The 15,167-nt window shown below is 39.2% G+C and overlaps 1 protein-coding gene across 5 annotated transcripts in view; it reads left to right on the plus strand.

The window, feature by feature from the left end:
- The window catches only part of nrxn3a (neurexin 3a), a 199,517-nt gene that overhangs the window by 125,860 nt on the left and 58,490 nt on the right, over nucleotides 1-15,167 (plus strand). For 4 of the 5 annotated variants that reach the window (XR_001336901.2, XR_001336903.2, XM_005938683.3 and 1 more), the window contains exons 9-12: nucleotides 2,666-2,813; nucleotides 3,046-3,429; nucleotides 10,433-10,636; nucleotides 12,378-12,404. Coding sequence is in view for 3 of the 5 variants with exons in the window: in XM_005938683.3 (XP_005938745.1) it covers nucleotides 2,666-2,813; nucleotides 3,046-3,429; nucleotides 10,433-10,636; nucleotides 12,378-12,404 (763 nt within the window). In the remaining 2 variants the exon portion in view is untranslated. The remainder of the gene's footprint in view (nucleotides 1-2,665; nucleotides 2,814-3,045; nucleotides 3,430-10,432; nucleotides 10,637-12,377; nucleotides 12,405-15,167) is intronic. The other variant, XM_005938684.3, reaches the window with a different exon arrangement.

The raw sequence follows: 15,167 nt of genomic DNA on the forward strand, positions 1-15,167 counted from the left end.
GGTCTCTGTGGCTTTTAAACCCCAAAACACACTGCGCCAAAAACTGGTCCACACCAAGGATCGGGTCCCCCGACACAAACAGAGTAACATAGTTGTTAAGTGCCAGGAGGAGTGCCAGGATTTATACATCAGGGAAACCAAACAACCTCTGGCTAAGAGGATGGCACAACACAGAAGGGCCACCTCGTCAGGCCAGGACTCTGCAGTCTATATACACCTACAGGCCAGTGGACACTCTTTCAATGATGAGGATGTAACATCCTGGACAGGGAGGAACGCTGGTTTGAGGGCGGAGTCAAGGAGGCCATTTACATGAAAAGGGAAAGACCATCTCTGAATCGAGGAGGGACCTAACGATACATCTGTCACCATCTTACAATGCTGTGATTGCAGCCATTCCCCAACTCTCTGTGATTGGGACTCATGGCCATTGATCTTTGATCAGTGGTTGTTGATCAATGGTCATGAGAATTTGTATAATCATGATGATGGAAGTGACCTCCCAGCCCATTGTTCCTTCAGTGGGCTGGTTTCAGTCATAATGCAAATGTACTGTTTATAAGATTTGGGGAAACCTGCAGTCAGCTGAGACTGAAGAAGTCACCTGGATGAGTGATGAAACGTTTCTCCCACTGAAAACGCTACGTCCAGGTGAACAGAATCAACTTTTGGAGACCTGATTGCCAAGATCGCTTCTCTTACTTTCCAGGTGTTGTGCAGAGCTTTGAAGACTTAGGTCTGAGGTGTGAAAACCTTTGACTTGCATATTGTTTGGACATGCACTCAAGAGTGAAGCTCATCCATTTGGTAGAATGTTGGTTTTGCATACACTAGTGTTGGCTGCCTTGTGCACCTCTCCCAGACACACTTCTCCCACGATCACCCAACCAAGGTTGAGTCGCTGATGATGTGGCTCATTATGGACACCATTATGCTGTTCTCTGACTTTGTACGCATGCAGAATGTCTCTGCCAATGAGAAGGAGGAAATTGGCCCCTGGATCAATTTCTGGGATTTTGGGATTCCACACTCTGGAAAGCAGATCTAGCTCTTCTTGTGACGTTACATCCAGTCTCTTGTTCTTAAATGATTGTGAAGCACTTTGGTTAACTCTGTTGTTTTTAAATGTGCTATACAAATACATTTTGAATTGAATTGAATGACTACCACTTACAGGTGTGGGTGTCCATACCTTGGACTGAGAATGGTGAAATTGATCATTATTTGCTGGCTGTCCTCCATAACTCCAGTTGCAAGACTCTTTCTTTGGGCTCAAAGCACAGAAGACTGGCAAAGGTGTGGCAGGGCTGTTGGATGCTCAGCGCAGACGCTTCCCAAGCTTGAGCCTCAGCTAATGCTGCTGCAGCTGCTTTATGCTTTTGCTCATGCTCTGTCGACAGCAGTAGATGATGATGTAAGCTGGCTGGAGCATAAAGAACTGGACATTTCCAGTGTTTCGTCCATCTTTTCTTTTACAGAACTCACTACGATTCATGAGAATGAAGCGTTTTACTATTCTGCCCTTCCTGTACGTCGATGCCCAGTTTGACAGATAGATAAAGAGTTCTTCAAAAGGAGAGGCAAAAGTTTCCAGTTGACATTGCAGGGTTTATTTGTCTCCCTAATGAAGGTGCTGTAAGACTACAAACATAACAAAAAAGTATATTACAACATATATTTCGAACATAATATATTTCTCATCTTACACAGTATAGACTGACGCTAGTAACTGAAATTACAGCTGGTATAACCAAGAGAAATAAGTGAAAACAGATTTAGCGTTCATCCCGCTAGCATAATGCTAACATATAATGGAATTTCCCTTTGACCTGCTAACATAATTAGTACTGACAGAGCAACTACATGCTAGTTTCAAATATGAGCGTCTACAGAAGCGTTTGGTATCACTTTTTTGACATAAACTCAGAATATACTCATACTTAGAGGCATAATATCTCATGCTCCAGTATAACCAACTTTGAGACTACAATGTGTGCGCTGATAGATGCTCCAAGTGGTTTAGATAAGTTGGGTTCAAACATTTGCACTAGGTATACCAAATACCCAACTAAATTTTCAGGATACTTTAGACAAGTCAAGAGGGATGCTTTGTTTCCAAAGGAAGATGTCAATATATCAGGACTCTTGCTGCATCATTTTGGATCAACTGAAGGCCTTTCAAGGCGTTTTTAAGGACAGGATGACAGGACACAGAATTGGCCTTAGCGTGGAACATTGTGTAACTCCATGATTAACCTTAGCTTCAATTTTCTGCTTGGAAGTTTTAAGTTAATTTCACCTGTCACTAAACATAACCTGGGTGTGGTAGAGTGTGGTTTCAAATGTACTGACCCCACTAAACAGTGATGCCACATTGTACTGACTGCAACAGGGTAAGAAAGAAAAACTACTGTAGGAAATCTGACGTAACGTTGCTTCTTGGTATCACAAACTGAATTATGGTTTAATTATAGGTCAAACTTGGGAAGTTGCTTCATGTTTTATCCGTGCTTACCTGAGTGTACCAAAACTGAGTGTTTTGTGTATTTGTCAGATTATTTGACACACAGATTTTAGATTTTAGGAAAATGAAAAAGAAGCACCCAAAGAAAAAAGTAACTGTCTTAATTTTTTCAGATAAGGAGCTTCTTTTTCTCTTGCTCAGGTGGATTTCTTTGCTGTGGAGCTGTTGGATGGCAGCCTGTACCTGCTGCTGGATATGGGCTCTGGGACTATCAAGGTTAAGGCCACCCAGACAAAGGTGAATGATGGGGTCTGGTATCATGTCGACATCCAGAGGGATGGACGCTCAGGTCAGTGAGGCTAGATGTATGGGGTATACAGTCTACTGGACTACAAATACAAAAAATCTTTTTTGAAGTAATGTAAAATTCAAATATCAGAATCGGAAAGAATTTGTTACTCCAGTAGTATGTCAGTGAGGGAACCTTTATAATGAAAGGCAAAATCAATAAAAATTGGTGGCACATCTCATAAGATCAAAGAGTAGGAGCACTATGATGAAATTTGCAAATTTCTCTTCAGGCACCATCTCTGTAAACAGCAGAAGGACTCCGTTCACAGCCAGTGGTGAGAGTGAGATTCTGGACCTGGAGGGTGACATGTATTTGGGGGGGCTTCCAACTGACCGCACCAACCTCATCCTGCCCACGGAGCTCTGGACAGCAATGCTCAACTATGGCTATGTGGGCTGTATTCGTGACCTTTTCATTGATGGTCGAAGCAAGGACATCCGTCAGATTGCTGAGGCACAAAATGGGGCTGGCATTAAACCATCATGCAATAAACAACCTGGCAAGCAGTGCGAGAGCTACCCATGCAAGAACCGAGGAGTCTGCAAAGAAGGCTGGAATCGATTCATCTGTGACTGCACTGGTACTGGCTACTGGTCACGCACCTGTGAGAGAGGTAAGTGTGGATGTTTAGATGTGCACACGTTCAGTCCTCTTCCAAAAGCCTTACATACTCATACTATCTGTAACACTGCGATCTGAACAGATGGAGCTAGCTAGAGCAGGACAATCGTTGTGACAGCTATAAAGGAAGTTCTGATTGCAAGATTTGCAAGCTGGTAGATTGGTAGATTCACACCATTCCATTTGATAAACCAGTTACGTTAATAGATGTCTTACTAGGCTGGACCTGAACCAAGGCATAGCTTCACTTTCAACAACATAAGCAGGACTGAGTCCAGCTGAGTTTGACTTGAGTATTTCCATCTTTTGTCTCATCTGTACTGTATGACACATGTTTTAGTATCTTATATTAAATAGATGAGAAAATAAACTGACATTCAATGTAGAGTAGATCACATAAAACCAGAAAGAGCAAACAAGAGAGATTTATTTTAATATTTCCAGCAGAATTAGCCTTATTGATATACCATCAACAAAAATGTTGTTGATTTTACCCGTAAAGAGGACAACAGTCAGATGAACTTTGTTACATCTAAACTGAATATAGCTCAAAGATATTTGCAGCATTAGCAGGATTCCTGCATTTAGTAGCTTTGAGCCTAGCATAAAAGAACAACATGCTCACTGAATTCACAGAGGAACCTTTAATATCCATAATTACTGTATGTTTAATTATTTAAACCGAATTAGTTACCATTTGATGCAGGGTGTTCAACTAACTTGGGGCTTTCCCCTTCTCCTTATCTCTTGTCTTGCTTCTTTTTGTGTGTGACAGAAAAAGCAATTAACAATATTCAACTTTTATTCAGACAATATTAAAACTATTGCCCTTCTGACCAGTTTCCATCATGGTGTTCAGACAGGTTAATAAAGACTAATTGGAGATGAAAACTAATTTCCACATCCCTAGCCAAACTGCTAGCTTGAACTGATTTTTAGCATATCAGTGAACAGTGTTCTGATTATATCTTTAGTTATAGAAGTGCTTGCAGGACATCAGTGTGGAGTGTATATGCACTGAGTTATGATTCAAATGATGATTGCTGTGAAATTTTAGCTTCATATATTAAATACTTTTCTAGATATTTTCAAGGGCCACTCAAATATAACATACACAAAGTTTTTCAGCTCTTCAGCTCGTTTTATTTATATAACACCAAATCAAAAGATCATTTTATATGCTTCATCAAAAACGGAAGTATTAAGCCTAATGTTGAAAGCAAAGAGGGTGTCTGTCTCACAAATACAAACTAGAAGCTGGTTCTATAGAAGAGGGGCCTCAAAGCTTAAAGCTCTTCATCCCATTTTACTTTTAAATCTCACAGGAACCACCAGTTAGCCAGAAGTCTGAGAGCAACCTACTCTATTGGGGTGATATGGTACCGTGACATCTTTAACATAAGTTGGGCATGGCTCTCCCAAAGCTTGCCACCTTTGCCACAAAACTCAAAGTTGAACTCAGGTTCATCCTGATCACTGATCATCTGTCACATGTTTTTAAAACTCGATTGGAGTCCATCTGTGGAAAATTCAGTTGAATGGACATGATTATGAAAATTTCACACCTGTCTATAAGGCCCCATAGCTGCATAGTTGCAACAAACCAAGCCATGAAGCCCAAGGAATTGTGTGTAAACATCTGAGAAGGGCAGAGATCTTGGAAAGTGTACAGAAAACTTTCTGCAGCATTGAAGTCTCAGTGAGTCCCCATCGTCTGTACATAAAAGACATTTAAAACCATTAGTGGTATTCCTAGTGTCATCGGGGTGCTGTGTGGCAGACAGGATAAGAACTCAAACACAGGAGTCAAAACACAACAGGATAAACTCAAAGAGGCAGCTTTATTGCTGTGAAAGAAACATACAACGGAAACAAAAGCCTAAAAGCCTAAAACAAACCTAAACAGGAAACATGAGACACACACTAAGTGACAGAGGGAGAGACACGACTGGGAGACAGAACTTAACATACATGATAGATATGTCAAACTAACAGGGACCCACAAAAGGAAACAAACCAAAACGAACAAGAACCTAAGAACTAGAAAGTAAAATGAAACTAAGGAGAAGGCCTACAGCAGCGAGCAGCGAGGACTGGGCCCTGAACAGGCAGGCCAGAAACAAACAGAGCAAGAAGATCAGGGTAGGAGAAAGGAGCTACAGCGAAGAGCTAAAAAACTGCTTTTCAACAAATGACCCTGGGTGATGACCTAAGCACTTTTTACTGCAGATTTGAAAGACGACCATTCACACCTCCCATCTGCTTGCCCTCACCTCACCAGTGGCATGTCTTGAAATTTTTTGTTGGGGGGCCAGGTAGGGACACAGAAGGGTGGCAGATGTAATTGGCAGATAATGTTAAAAAAAATCTACCAACCGTTAACCATAATTCAATAACCCTATAAACCTAATAACCGAATGCGCTTTTAACTCTTATTAGAATGAGATTTTAACCACTACGGTGCAAAGTTTTTAGATACTGCGTTGATAAAGTACAAGAGACACAATCTGTGCTTTGTCAGTGTTTACTCAGCATTCAAGGACAGCAATATTTTCATAGTAATTTTACTGACATGTAGTGCACATATGTTTTGGGCAAAAACATTTTTGAATATTAAAATACGAACATCTTTAACAAACAATTTGACAAATTAGCCAATGTAAAACTTTATCTGCCTAATAAAAAAAGAAGATAATCTTCTCACAAACTGGTGTTTGATTTTGAAACAGGAAAAAAGTGGGGAAACAACTGAAAAGACTAACATTTGAATAAAACCTGAAAGCAAGTAAATACTTTCTATGCTGCCTTATGGTAAACTTTGGTAATATTGATAAAGAACAACACTGGCTGATGATGAAATACAGTCAGCTGGCATGGTGACACTGCCAGTATTAACCTGCAGGGCTGGACTGGGACAGAAAATCGGGCATTTTGACTACAGACCGGCCCCCCAGGTATTAAAGCCATAAAGCCTTTGAATGAAAACAAACGCTGTTGTGACAGTGATGTACAGTCTTGTTGGTATATGTATGATTTCTATACATTTTACATCAGATAAAAACTTTGGTTGTAAGATTCAGATAATTATTTAATAAAAGCGAGACATTTTAAATGAGAATAAGAAAGTATTTCTTTGTGCCCCCCTCTCCCTGTTAATGCCCTACCTGCCCCCCTGGCAACACTTTGCTAGACCCGCCCCTGCACAGTTACCAGCTGTCAGCTACTAAAAAAGGATCCTGGTGTTATTTGTCTCTCAGAAACAGTTCATAACTTCAACTCATCCATGTCACCTAAAAGGTAAACCTGTTTCTCCATCACAGCTCTGATGATCCAGTAAGGACATCTCCTGGTTTCATCTTCATGTTTCCCTCTCACCAGATAACCAAACCATATCATGACCAGCAGCTTTACAGCTGTGGCTCCAGCAAACATCAGCTGATACTAGAAATTAATATTAAATAAATTCTAACAACAGCTGATCAAGCTTAAACGTGCTGCTGTTGTTTAGCGCGACATCCGCTGGTTTCCTCTTTCAGCGCAAAGTGAGCGATAAACATACAAGAGAGAAAAACTAGGAACTACTGGAAACTACACAAGGACCAAGAAAGAAATCATAATAAGAACTCAGATTGTAAGAACTGGATAAAGAACACAGAAACTAAGAAGATAGGACAAAACCTAGGAACAAAAAATATGATGCTGGAATTAATCCAGCATCATTGTCTGACCTTACAAATGTGCTTCTGAAAGAGGAACCTATAAACACACTCCTAAACCTCGTGGAAAGCCTTCCCAGAAGAGTTCAAGCTGTTATATCTGCAAAGCGTTGGTTGACCTCATATGTAACCCTATGAATTAAGGATGTCACTCAAGTTCACGTGAAGGTTGACGAGCAAATACTTGCGGCAATAAAATGTATAAATGTGGGCTAGCATAGCAGAAGAAACCTGGCTTCAGAGAAGGCACGAGTTAAAACAACTCATTTCACATAATTGATGAACTTGTGAGTGTGCTCGGCAAGACATTTTTAAAACTGTGAATAATGTAAAGCAACTCATCTAGAGTCCAGTGTCAAAAAGAAAAAGGAAAAGAGGATGATTTCAGTTCTTCTTCTGGGTCTGCACTAGTATGTCTATCACTCCTTTATTATGCATATTTTTTCTTCCCACTCTCGCCACTGTGCTTGCTCACAGGGGGTCATGTGATTGTTGGGATTTTCTCTGTTTTCTTTGTATTATTGTAGGGCTTTACTGTACACTTTAAAGCGCCTTGAGGCAACTTTTGTTCTGATTTGGTGCCATAGAAATAAACTTAAATTGAACTTTATGTGGAACAACACAGGAAATGTTTTAAGCTTTAGAGACTCAACATTCTAACATAAACATAAAATAAGCATATGGGGGAATGTAGCTGTTATTTCACTTGGTTACCCTGACCTATCTGCAAAAAGTAAGGTGGTGCATGAGACTATTGGAGATGAGAAAGAAATTGATTTAATCAGATCTTAGTAAGTGATATGCAGATTTATTCAGACTCCATCAGTGTGGACGCACATGCCTTTTACCTACTCAAGCTTTACTTTTCCTCAGCTTAGCTTTATCCAATCATTATCCATATTTTAATTTACACATTTGTTTCTCAGTGAGCCACACCCACCCTAATTTACCTACAGGACTTTCCAACAGATAGATGGACTGTGTCTCCACCTTGTGGCCATGTGATAGAACTACAGCGTCCCAGTCACGCAGATAAACTGAACAAAGGGCATTTAGAGGACATGAAATGCTTCAGCATATTATCAGATCATTTATCAAATTAAGCTACTGTGACAGGACAAATAATCACCGTAATCTGATTGATGCAATGAGAATGCAAGAAAATGGCAATCAGCCCTAGAGGGTTTAGGAAAGAGAGGTTTGACTACAGAAAGCAAGAGTGTAAAGTGAGCTCAATGAAATGGATTTTTCTTTAGGTAGAGAAATAAAGAATAATATCACTGGTGGCCCATTTAGATTAGGTTTAGAGTTGTGTGAAACTAGGCAATTTAAATTCTTTTTTTTTAGCTTTACAGTTTTTCTATTTGGTTGTTTCAAACACTTTGACTCTGAAGTTAAATGTAATCTGACTGTGCAGTGACAAATTACTAAAAATATTCAGTAATATTACTAATAAAGCAATCAAAGGGAATGCATGTACACAAAATGTTAGATATTTCAGTTGATTTTTGTAAAAAGGATATATCTGTTATCTATAAGTAGAGGCAAACCATAAAGTACAACACTGGACTTTGATAAACAACTGTGGCCTACAGCTTGATATCATCCATGAAGAGGAGGTGGCCAACTATTGCTCCATTCCATAATTGGTGTCCATATCCAGTCTTGTTAATGATCTCACTGAGGGAGTTCAGGCCTGTGCAAGACAGCAGTGGGGACAGAGTATCTCCTTTTGCGTCCTGCAGTTGATGGTGACTTGTGTTATTGGTTTGGAGCTGGCTTCTCAACACATCCCCATCAAATTCCTCATTTCTTGTAAAGTTACTGGTATTCCTAGAACTTTGTTGTAGTCAATCCAGGTGGTGCACAGGTTGGTCAGTCTGGTCTCACAGTTTTGAGTCACCAGTATATCTGCCAGTAGCTGTGTTTTGCCCCTCTAGTGTATTGAATGAATGAATGAATTGAACCATGTGCCTGTTCGTCTTAGCCTCTATGATGCCTGACAGGAGCTTCCATATGGTACTGAGGCAGGTTACTGGCCGATAGGTCAATGGGACCATTCCCTTCTGGGGATGCATCGGTTAGCCTTCAGTTAGCCTTTGGTTAGCCATTTCAGGTGTGTCTCGTCCATTAGGAGCTGGTTTATTTGTGCTGCTAGATGCTCATGGAGTGGAATTAGCTTCTTTAGCCAGTAGGTGTGAATCATGTCAGGGCCTGGTGCAGTCCAGCTCTGGACATGTCTACCAATGTGATAGTTGCTGGACCTTGTGTGCTCTTAGCTCCACAAGCATGGTTGTCATGGGTTGCATTTGTCCCATATGGTCTTCCAGTATTGTTCCGTCTCCAGCCTTGGTGGGATTGTTCTCATATTGGTCCCCTGCCACTGAGAATACGCCTTGGACGATTTGGTGGAGTACAGCTGGTGTATACTGGTGGTCTCTATCTGTCTGGTATAAATCTTCAAGCGGCTGGTCAACACTGAATCCCCCCACTACATTAGGCAGCTCTCTCTCACTCATCAGTAATGTATATATAATTTTAATTACCTATGGCCTTCCTTCACTTTGCATGCCAACCATTTGATCCAGTCTTTTAGAAAGTATTTTTATTTTATTTCCAGTCTGTATGTGAATTTGTCAATAACCAGGATCTCCTCAACCACAGTTACCTATTCTCTATAGCTGTTTCCTACTTAGCTAGTTTTTAGTTAGTTTTCTTTGCCGCTACCAGGAGAATCTTAAACAGGTATTCGTCCTTTGGAACCACATTTCCTTTAAGATGACCCAAGTATAGGATCTGAAATGATTGTGGAAATTGTATATTCAAATATGTTAACAAGAGCTGCTTATCCAGCTGAGCATCCCAGACCAGGGACTCAATCTCCCAACTCAGGGAACCAATGATGCAGTCCAGTGAAAGGGTGGTTTCTTGTTCTGTGGAGGACTAGGAGGTGGAGAGTTTCTGGGATAGCACATCAGGTTTGATGTGACAGGACCTTGGATAGCTAATGTTGAGGTTAAATCTGGTAGAGGTGGATCATATCCACCTGGCCTGATGAGCATTGTAATACTTTGCAGTCCGGGGATATGCAAGGTTTTGGGATCTGTCTGTACTACAAAGGCATGCTCCTTCCAGCCAGTGCCTTTCTCTTGTAGGACCAGTGTGATGGCGAGGACTTTGCAGTCCCTACATCATAATTCCTTTCTGTGGGAGAACAATAGTAAGAGAAAAAAAACCACATAAATGTACTTTACTTTTGTTCCTGACTTTCTCTTTCAGAGGCTTCAATCCTCTCCTATGATGGCAGCATGTATATGAAGGTTGTGATGCCGACCATCATGCATACTGAAGCTGAGGATGTGTCTTTGCGGTTTCGCTCCCAGCGGGCTTATGGTCTCCTCATGGCCACTACCTCCCGAGACTCAGCCGACACGCTACGGCTGGAGTTGGACGGGAGTCGCGTCAAACTCACGGTCAATCTAGGTATCGTATGCCCCACCCAGCCATCTGCCACTACACCTCCACCTTCACTGTGAGATGGTTTACCGTCGAGCGGTAACTTCTCCTTTTCTATTCTCTTTTTTTCCGTCTTTTCATTGGTTACTCATCACAGTGATCCCTCAAAGATTTCAACCATCTTTAGAACAGCAATCAGTTCTCTTTTGCATGGCTGTTAATGTGTGCATAAATCACCAGACAGCAATTACTGGAAACATTTAAAAATACATACATTTTACTTCACTATTAAATATGTTTGGAAACCTTTGAACCAGAAACGTGTACTCACTTTTGTTTATAGAACCTTTGAGACAGTAAAAGCAAAATAAGTAGAATACACATCATAAACAGGTTCTATATCTGGTTTCAGTTTGTTGTTTTTATTTTATCTATTTTTTTAAAGAACAGACTGTGCTGAGATTTTCTCAGATGTAATTTGTAGTAAGAATAACCACTGATCCATCATTCAGCAGGATAGGATATAAAAGGAACAAGTTTTCTTTCTACGACCTTCATTTTTGTGTCTGACATCAGGTAATTTCTGTGTCACCCTGCTGTTGTTCTGGGTGTCTTTTTGTTTTTTGTTGCTCATGATAGTTTCTTTTTGTTATTAAATTTTGTGGGTTTTCAGCGTCTTCCTTTTGCTTGTTTTCCCATCAACTCCATTTCCCATCATGCTTTGTCAAAAGATGGTATTCACACCTTCAAAGGCCTTAAGCCTGCGGCCCGTCAGGCGAACAGCCCGAGAACAGAGCCCAGCAAAACCTACAGCTAGCTGCAACCCCAATGTTAAAAAGAAAAGAAAAGAAGAAGAAATGGCAAAGACACACGAGTCACAAACTGCATTTTGTCTGTTCTATATCGTACATACAGTTTGTCTTGTTTGATTAACGGTGGAAGCTGTATACCATTTAGATGAATTTTATGAGGCATACTCTTGTTTTTTACTTTCAAAAATGAAGCGCCAATTGGTCAGTACTTTATATGATTTTCTATCCCATATTAATCCATGCAGTTTTGTACTAAGTGTTAACGTTAGTAGCCTGACCCTTTGATGGAGCGTAGCGACATGCAGGAACAGTATAGCAGGAGTTTTGATGATTGGGGTTCCTGTGCTTCTGCACGGTGCTGGTGCTGACTGGATCGTGGCTGTTTGCTCCCACTTTTCTGTTGCGGTTGACGACACATGAAACCACCAGCCACATGGTGACCAACCCTCGCTGTCGCAGTGTGCGGCAGGTATTCTGGCCTTAGTTCAGATAATGAACTTGCTTTTTCTCAGTTACAAACGTTTATTTTAAAAAAAAATCTCTTTGAGTATCAGATCCATTTATAATTATTGTTTGTTTTTATTAAGTAACTGAGGCAATTTTACTGGTGCGGAGGCTTTGATTTAAATGCAAAGTCAAATAGTGTTGGGTCAGAAAACCCATGTAGCTGGTATTACAAGTGGCCATTTTTATGTAAATATAGCACTTAAACAATTATTAATTACAGCACTGTTGATTAACAAAAGAGCAGAAATTAATGTATTGAGTAATGACATGTTATATTTATTACATGATTGTTTGACTTAGAGATCATTCTAAAGATAGACCAATGGGATGAAATGGCTGCCTTACTGCATGTGTACGTCCCCGGAAGGGTGGATTTTTTGTTTTTGGATGTCTGCAGCAGTAACCTTGAAGGATGCAATTTCATCTGTCATTTATTCTTCCCCATCTAGACTGTATCAGGATAAACTGTAACTCCAGTAAGTTAACACTCAAGTTTCATTTTGTTTTGTTTGTTAATGATATCGATGTTTTTTATTTTTTAAAGAAGAAAGAAATGTAATTTTTCAAAATCCAACATCTTCTTATTTGAAGGGTGAGTTTGAGCAACATAGAGCAGTAGAAACAGACTCAGTGAAATTAAATGGTGATGACACAATTCCTCATTTTATATATGCCAGAGGATCACAGATAAAATCAGTCTTCTGTTTCCTCTATACTCTACATAACCAATATTTAAAGAAGGATTTATGAGATTAAATTACTCTTACCTTCCTTAGGAGAAAAAACGTGAATATACAGTAAATACAGTATATTTCACTATATTTGCCACATTCTTTGGTACAGAGTGGGAAATAATAATTGAGAGCCAATGCTAGCAGAGTACTACTGACATTTGTCGTCCAGTTTGGCGCTATGGCACCATATTGCTTCAGTAATGGAGACACTGGTACGGTAGATGAACAACCTTTTGGTGTTACCTCACAAGATGGAAATTAAAATTAGATGAAGATAAATATGAAATTTGGTAAGAATGTATGAAAAGGATGAGTAACTGTTATGTTCTGTGGTAGCAAACCAATAGAAATTGCTGGTGTAGAGCTTGTGCTTTAGCTGTAAGTTAGTACATATTGTTCTCTAAAGAGTGCAGTAATAGCCTGAAGTTAACACTGATGTAGGTAAATGACACTGAACAAGGTAAGTTATTATTAAACGATTATTATTAATCTGTCATTATTGGTTAGCGCCAAAATGATGAACTTGACTAAATCATACAAGCCTCTGTCTTCAGTGGAACACGACTGAAAGCACTCAGATTTCAACTAAAGTAATTAGGTGTGTAAGCGTTCATGCCCAGCACATGAGTGCTCATGAACTACCTTTGATTTTATGTGAGGAATTTATAAACACCAAATATTAAAGCCTTATTTCAGGGGAAAACTTGGCAAACGATGTAACCATAAAAATTGAATTTTGTGAATCATTTTGAATTTGAGTGTTTATTAAAACATTGATAATATCCATAATAATGCTATGATAAAACCCATGTAGAACTAGGAGCTATCACTCCTTATTTTTCAAAGCACACTAATAGAGAAATATAAATCCAAGGCAAAATTCACATGTTGCTTCATCAGGTGGACATTTCAGTCCATTACTTTTTCTGTACAATGAGACAGTTTTTTAAACTGAAATTTGTGTTTCCGTAAGTAATATGCATGCTAATGACAACTAGCTGAGTACTGACTGACAACAGGTGTACTTTACACTCCTAACACAAACCCAGATTCAAAAGACTGAAAAATCAAACAGTCTTTTAATTAAATGTAATATTTGACTATTTATTGAAGAAAGCGTGTTTTTCAGAGGAAACTAGTTCGCAGGATAGTTTGTCATGTTAGGGAACTTTCTAAGCATTTTTCAGGCTAGCTGTGATGAATCATTAAGCTCTTTCTACTTATAGTGTGTCTGTTGCTGTTTTACAGTGATTGCCAAGATCACTACGATTGCTTTTACTCATAATGGGGTAATGGAGATTCGATCAGCTTAAAGTTGTAATCAAAATGATTTAACCCAATTTAGATTTTAATTTAAATACTCAAAGAATGTACATATTAAAAACTAATATTAATATTGATAATATTACACGTTATTGAGAATATGCATTATCCTTTGAGCTTTTTGATATGAATAATTATAAATGAGAAAAACTTTTAAAATTGTTTCCTACGTTTCAGACAGCTTCTTGAAAATCGATGATGATCAATCTCATCAACTTCTCGCCAACTTGCCTACATAATCTGTCTTTATAGGTTCACAGTGTTGGCATCTGTATTACTTGTGTATTTACTTGGTATTGGATCGATACCAAAAGTTGTAGCACCATGCATTTAACACATTGTGTTGGCTATCCACTTCCAGTCACTCAAATAAACAATTAAATATATGAGGTCCACCAAATTCTTGGAGCTGCTTGAGCAAAGGATAGGTTGGTCCAGCAACCATGGAAAAATATAATTACGTTTCTCGTCTACGGTTGTGAAAGATTAAGACTGAAGACTCAAACTAAGTTAAACTTTTCTTTAATTTTCTTTTTTACATTTCAGTGCACCGCCTCGACTGCCACAAAATACTGCAAATAGTTCTACAATTACAGACTTTGACATATGCTGGTGACATAAATGCCACCATGTCTCACATGCATACAAAATATTAATTTTAGTTTTGGATTGTTATGATGCAACACATCTTTTTATAAAATCTGCCTGTGATTGCTAAAATACAGGTGGTGCATCAATTTACTCACTGCCCCACTTTCCTCTGCATTTCCATGTGTGGCATCGCTGATGTAAATGATGTAAATGTAAAGAAGAAAATGCTTAAATTAATTTAAAGATAAATGAATAAAACTGTATGACCAACCTGTATTCCACATCAGTGCTAATTTCTTTTAAATCTCATGACTGTTTTCTAACCTGAAGTAGTTTCATACTTTTCTAAAAGGAAAGAATAGTTCTCCTCCTGCCCTGAGATCAGGTGTGGCTGAAGAAATGGTTTCCAATAATATAAAGCAGCCGTCCCCATCCTTTTTTGTGCCAGGGACCGGTTTATGCCCGACAATATTTTCACGGACCGGCCTTTAAGGTTTTGCGTATAAATACAACAAAATAAAACCACTACTGGTACCAAAAAAAAAAAAAGAAAATTGTTTCACACGGGAAAAAACCCTGTTAACACTGAAA

The sequence above is a fragment of the Haplochromis burtoni genome, unplaced genomic scaffold (genome assembly GCF_018398535.1).
Source record: "Haplochromis burtoni strain Fernald_Lab_line unplaced genomic scaffold, NCSU_Asbu1 Contig_251, whole genome shotgun sequence".
Lineage (NCBI taxonomy): Eukaryota > Metazoa > Chordata > Actinopteri > Cichliformes > Cichlidae > Haplochromis > Haplochromis burtoni.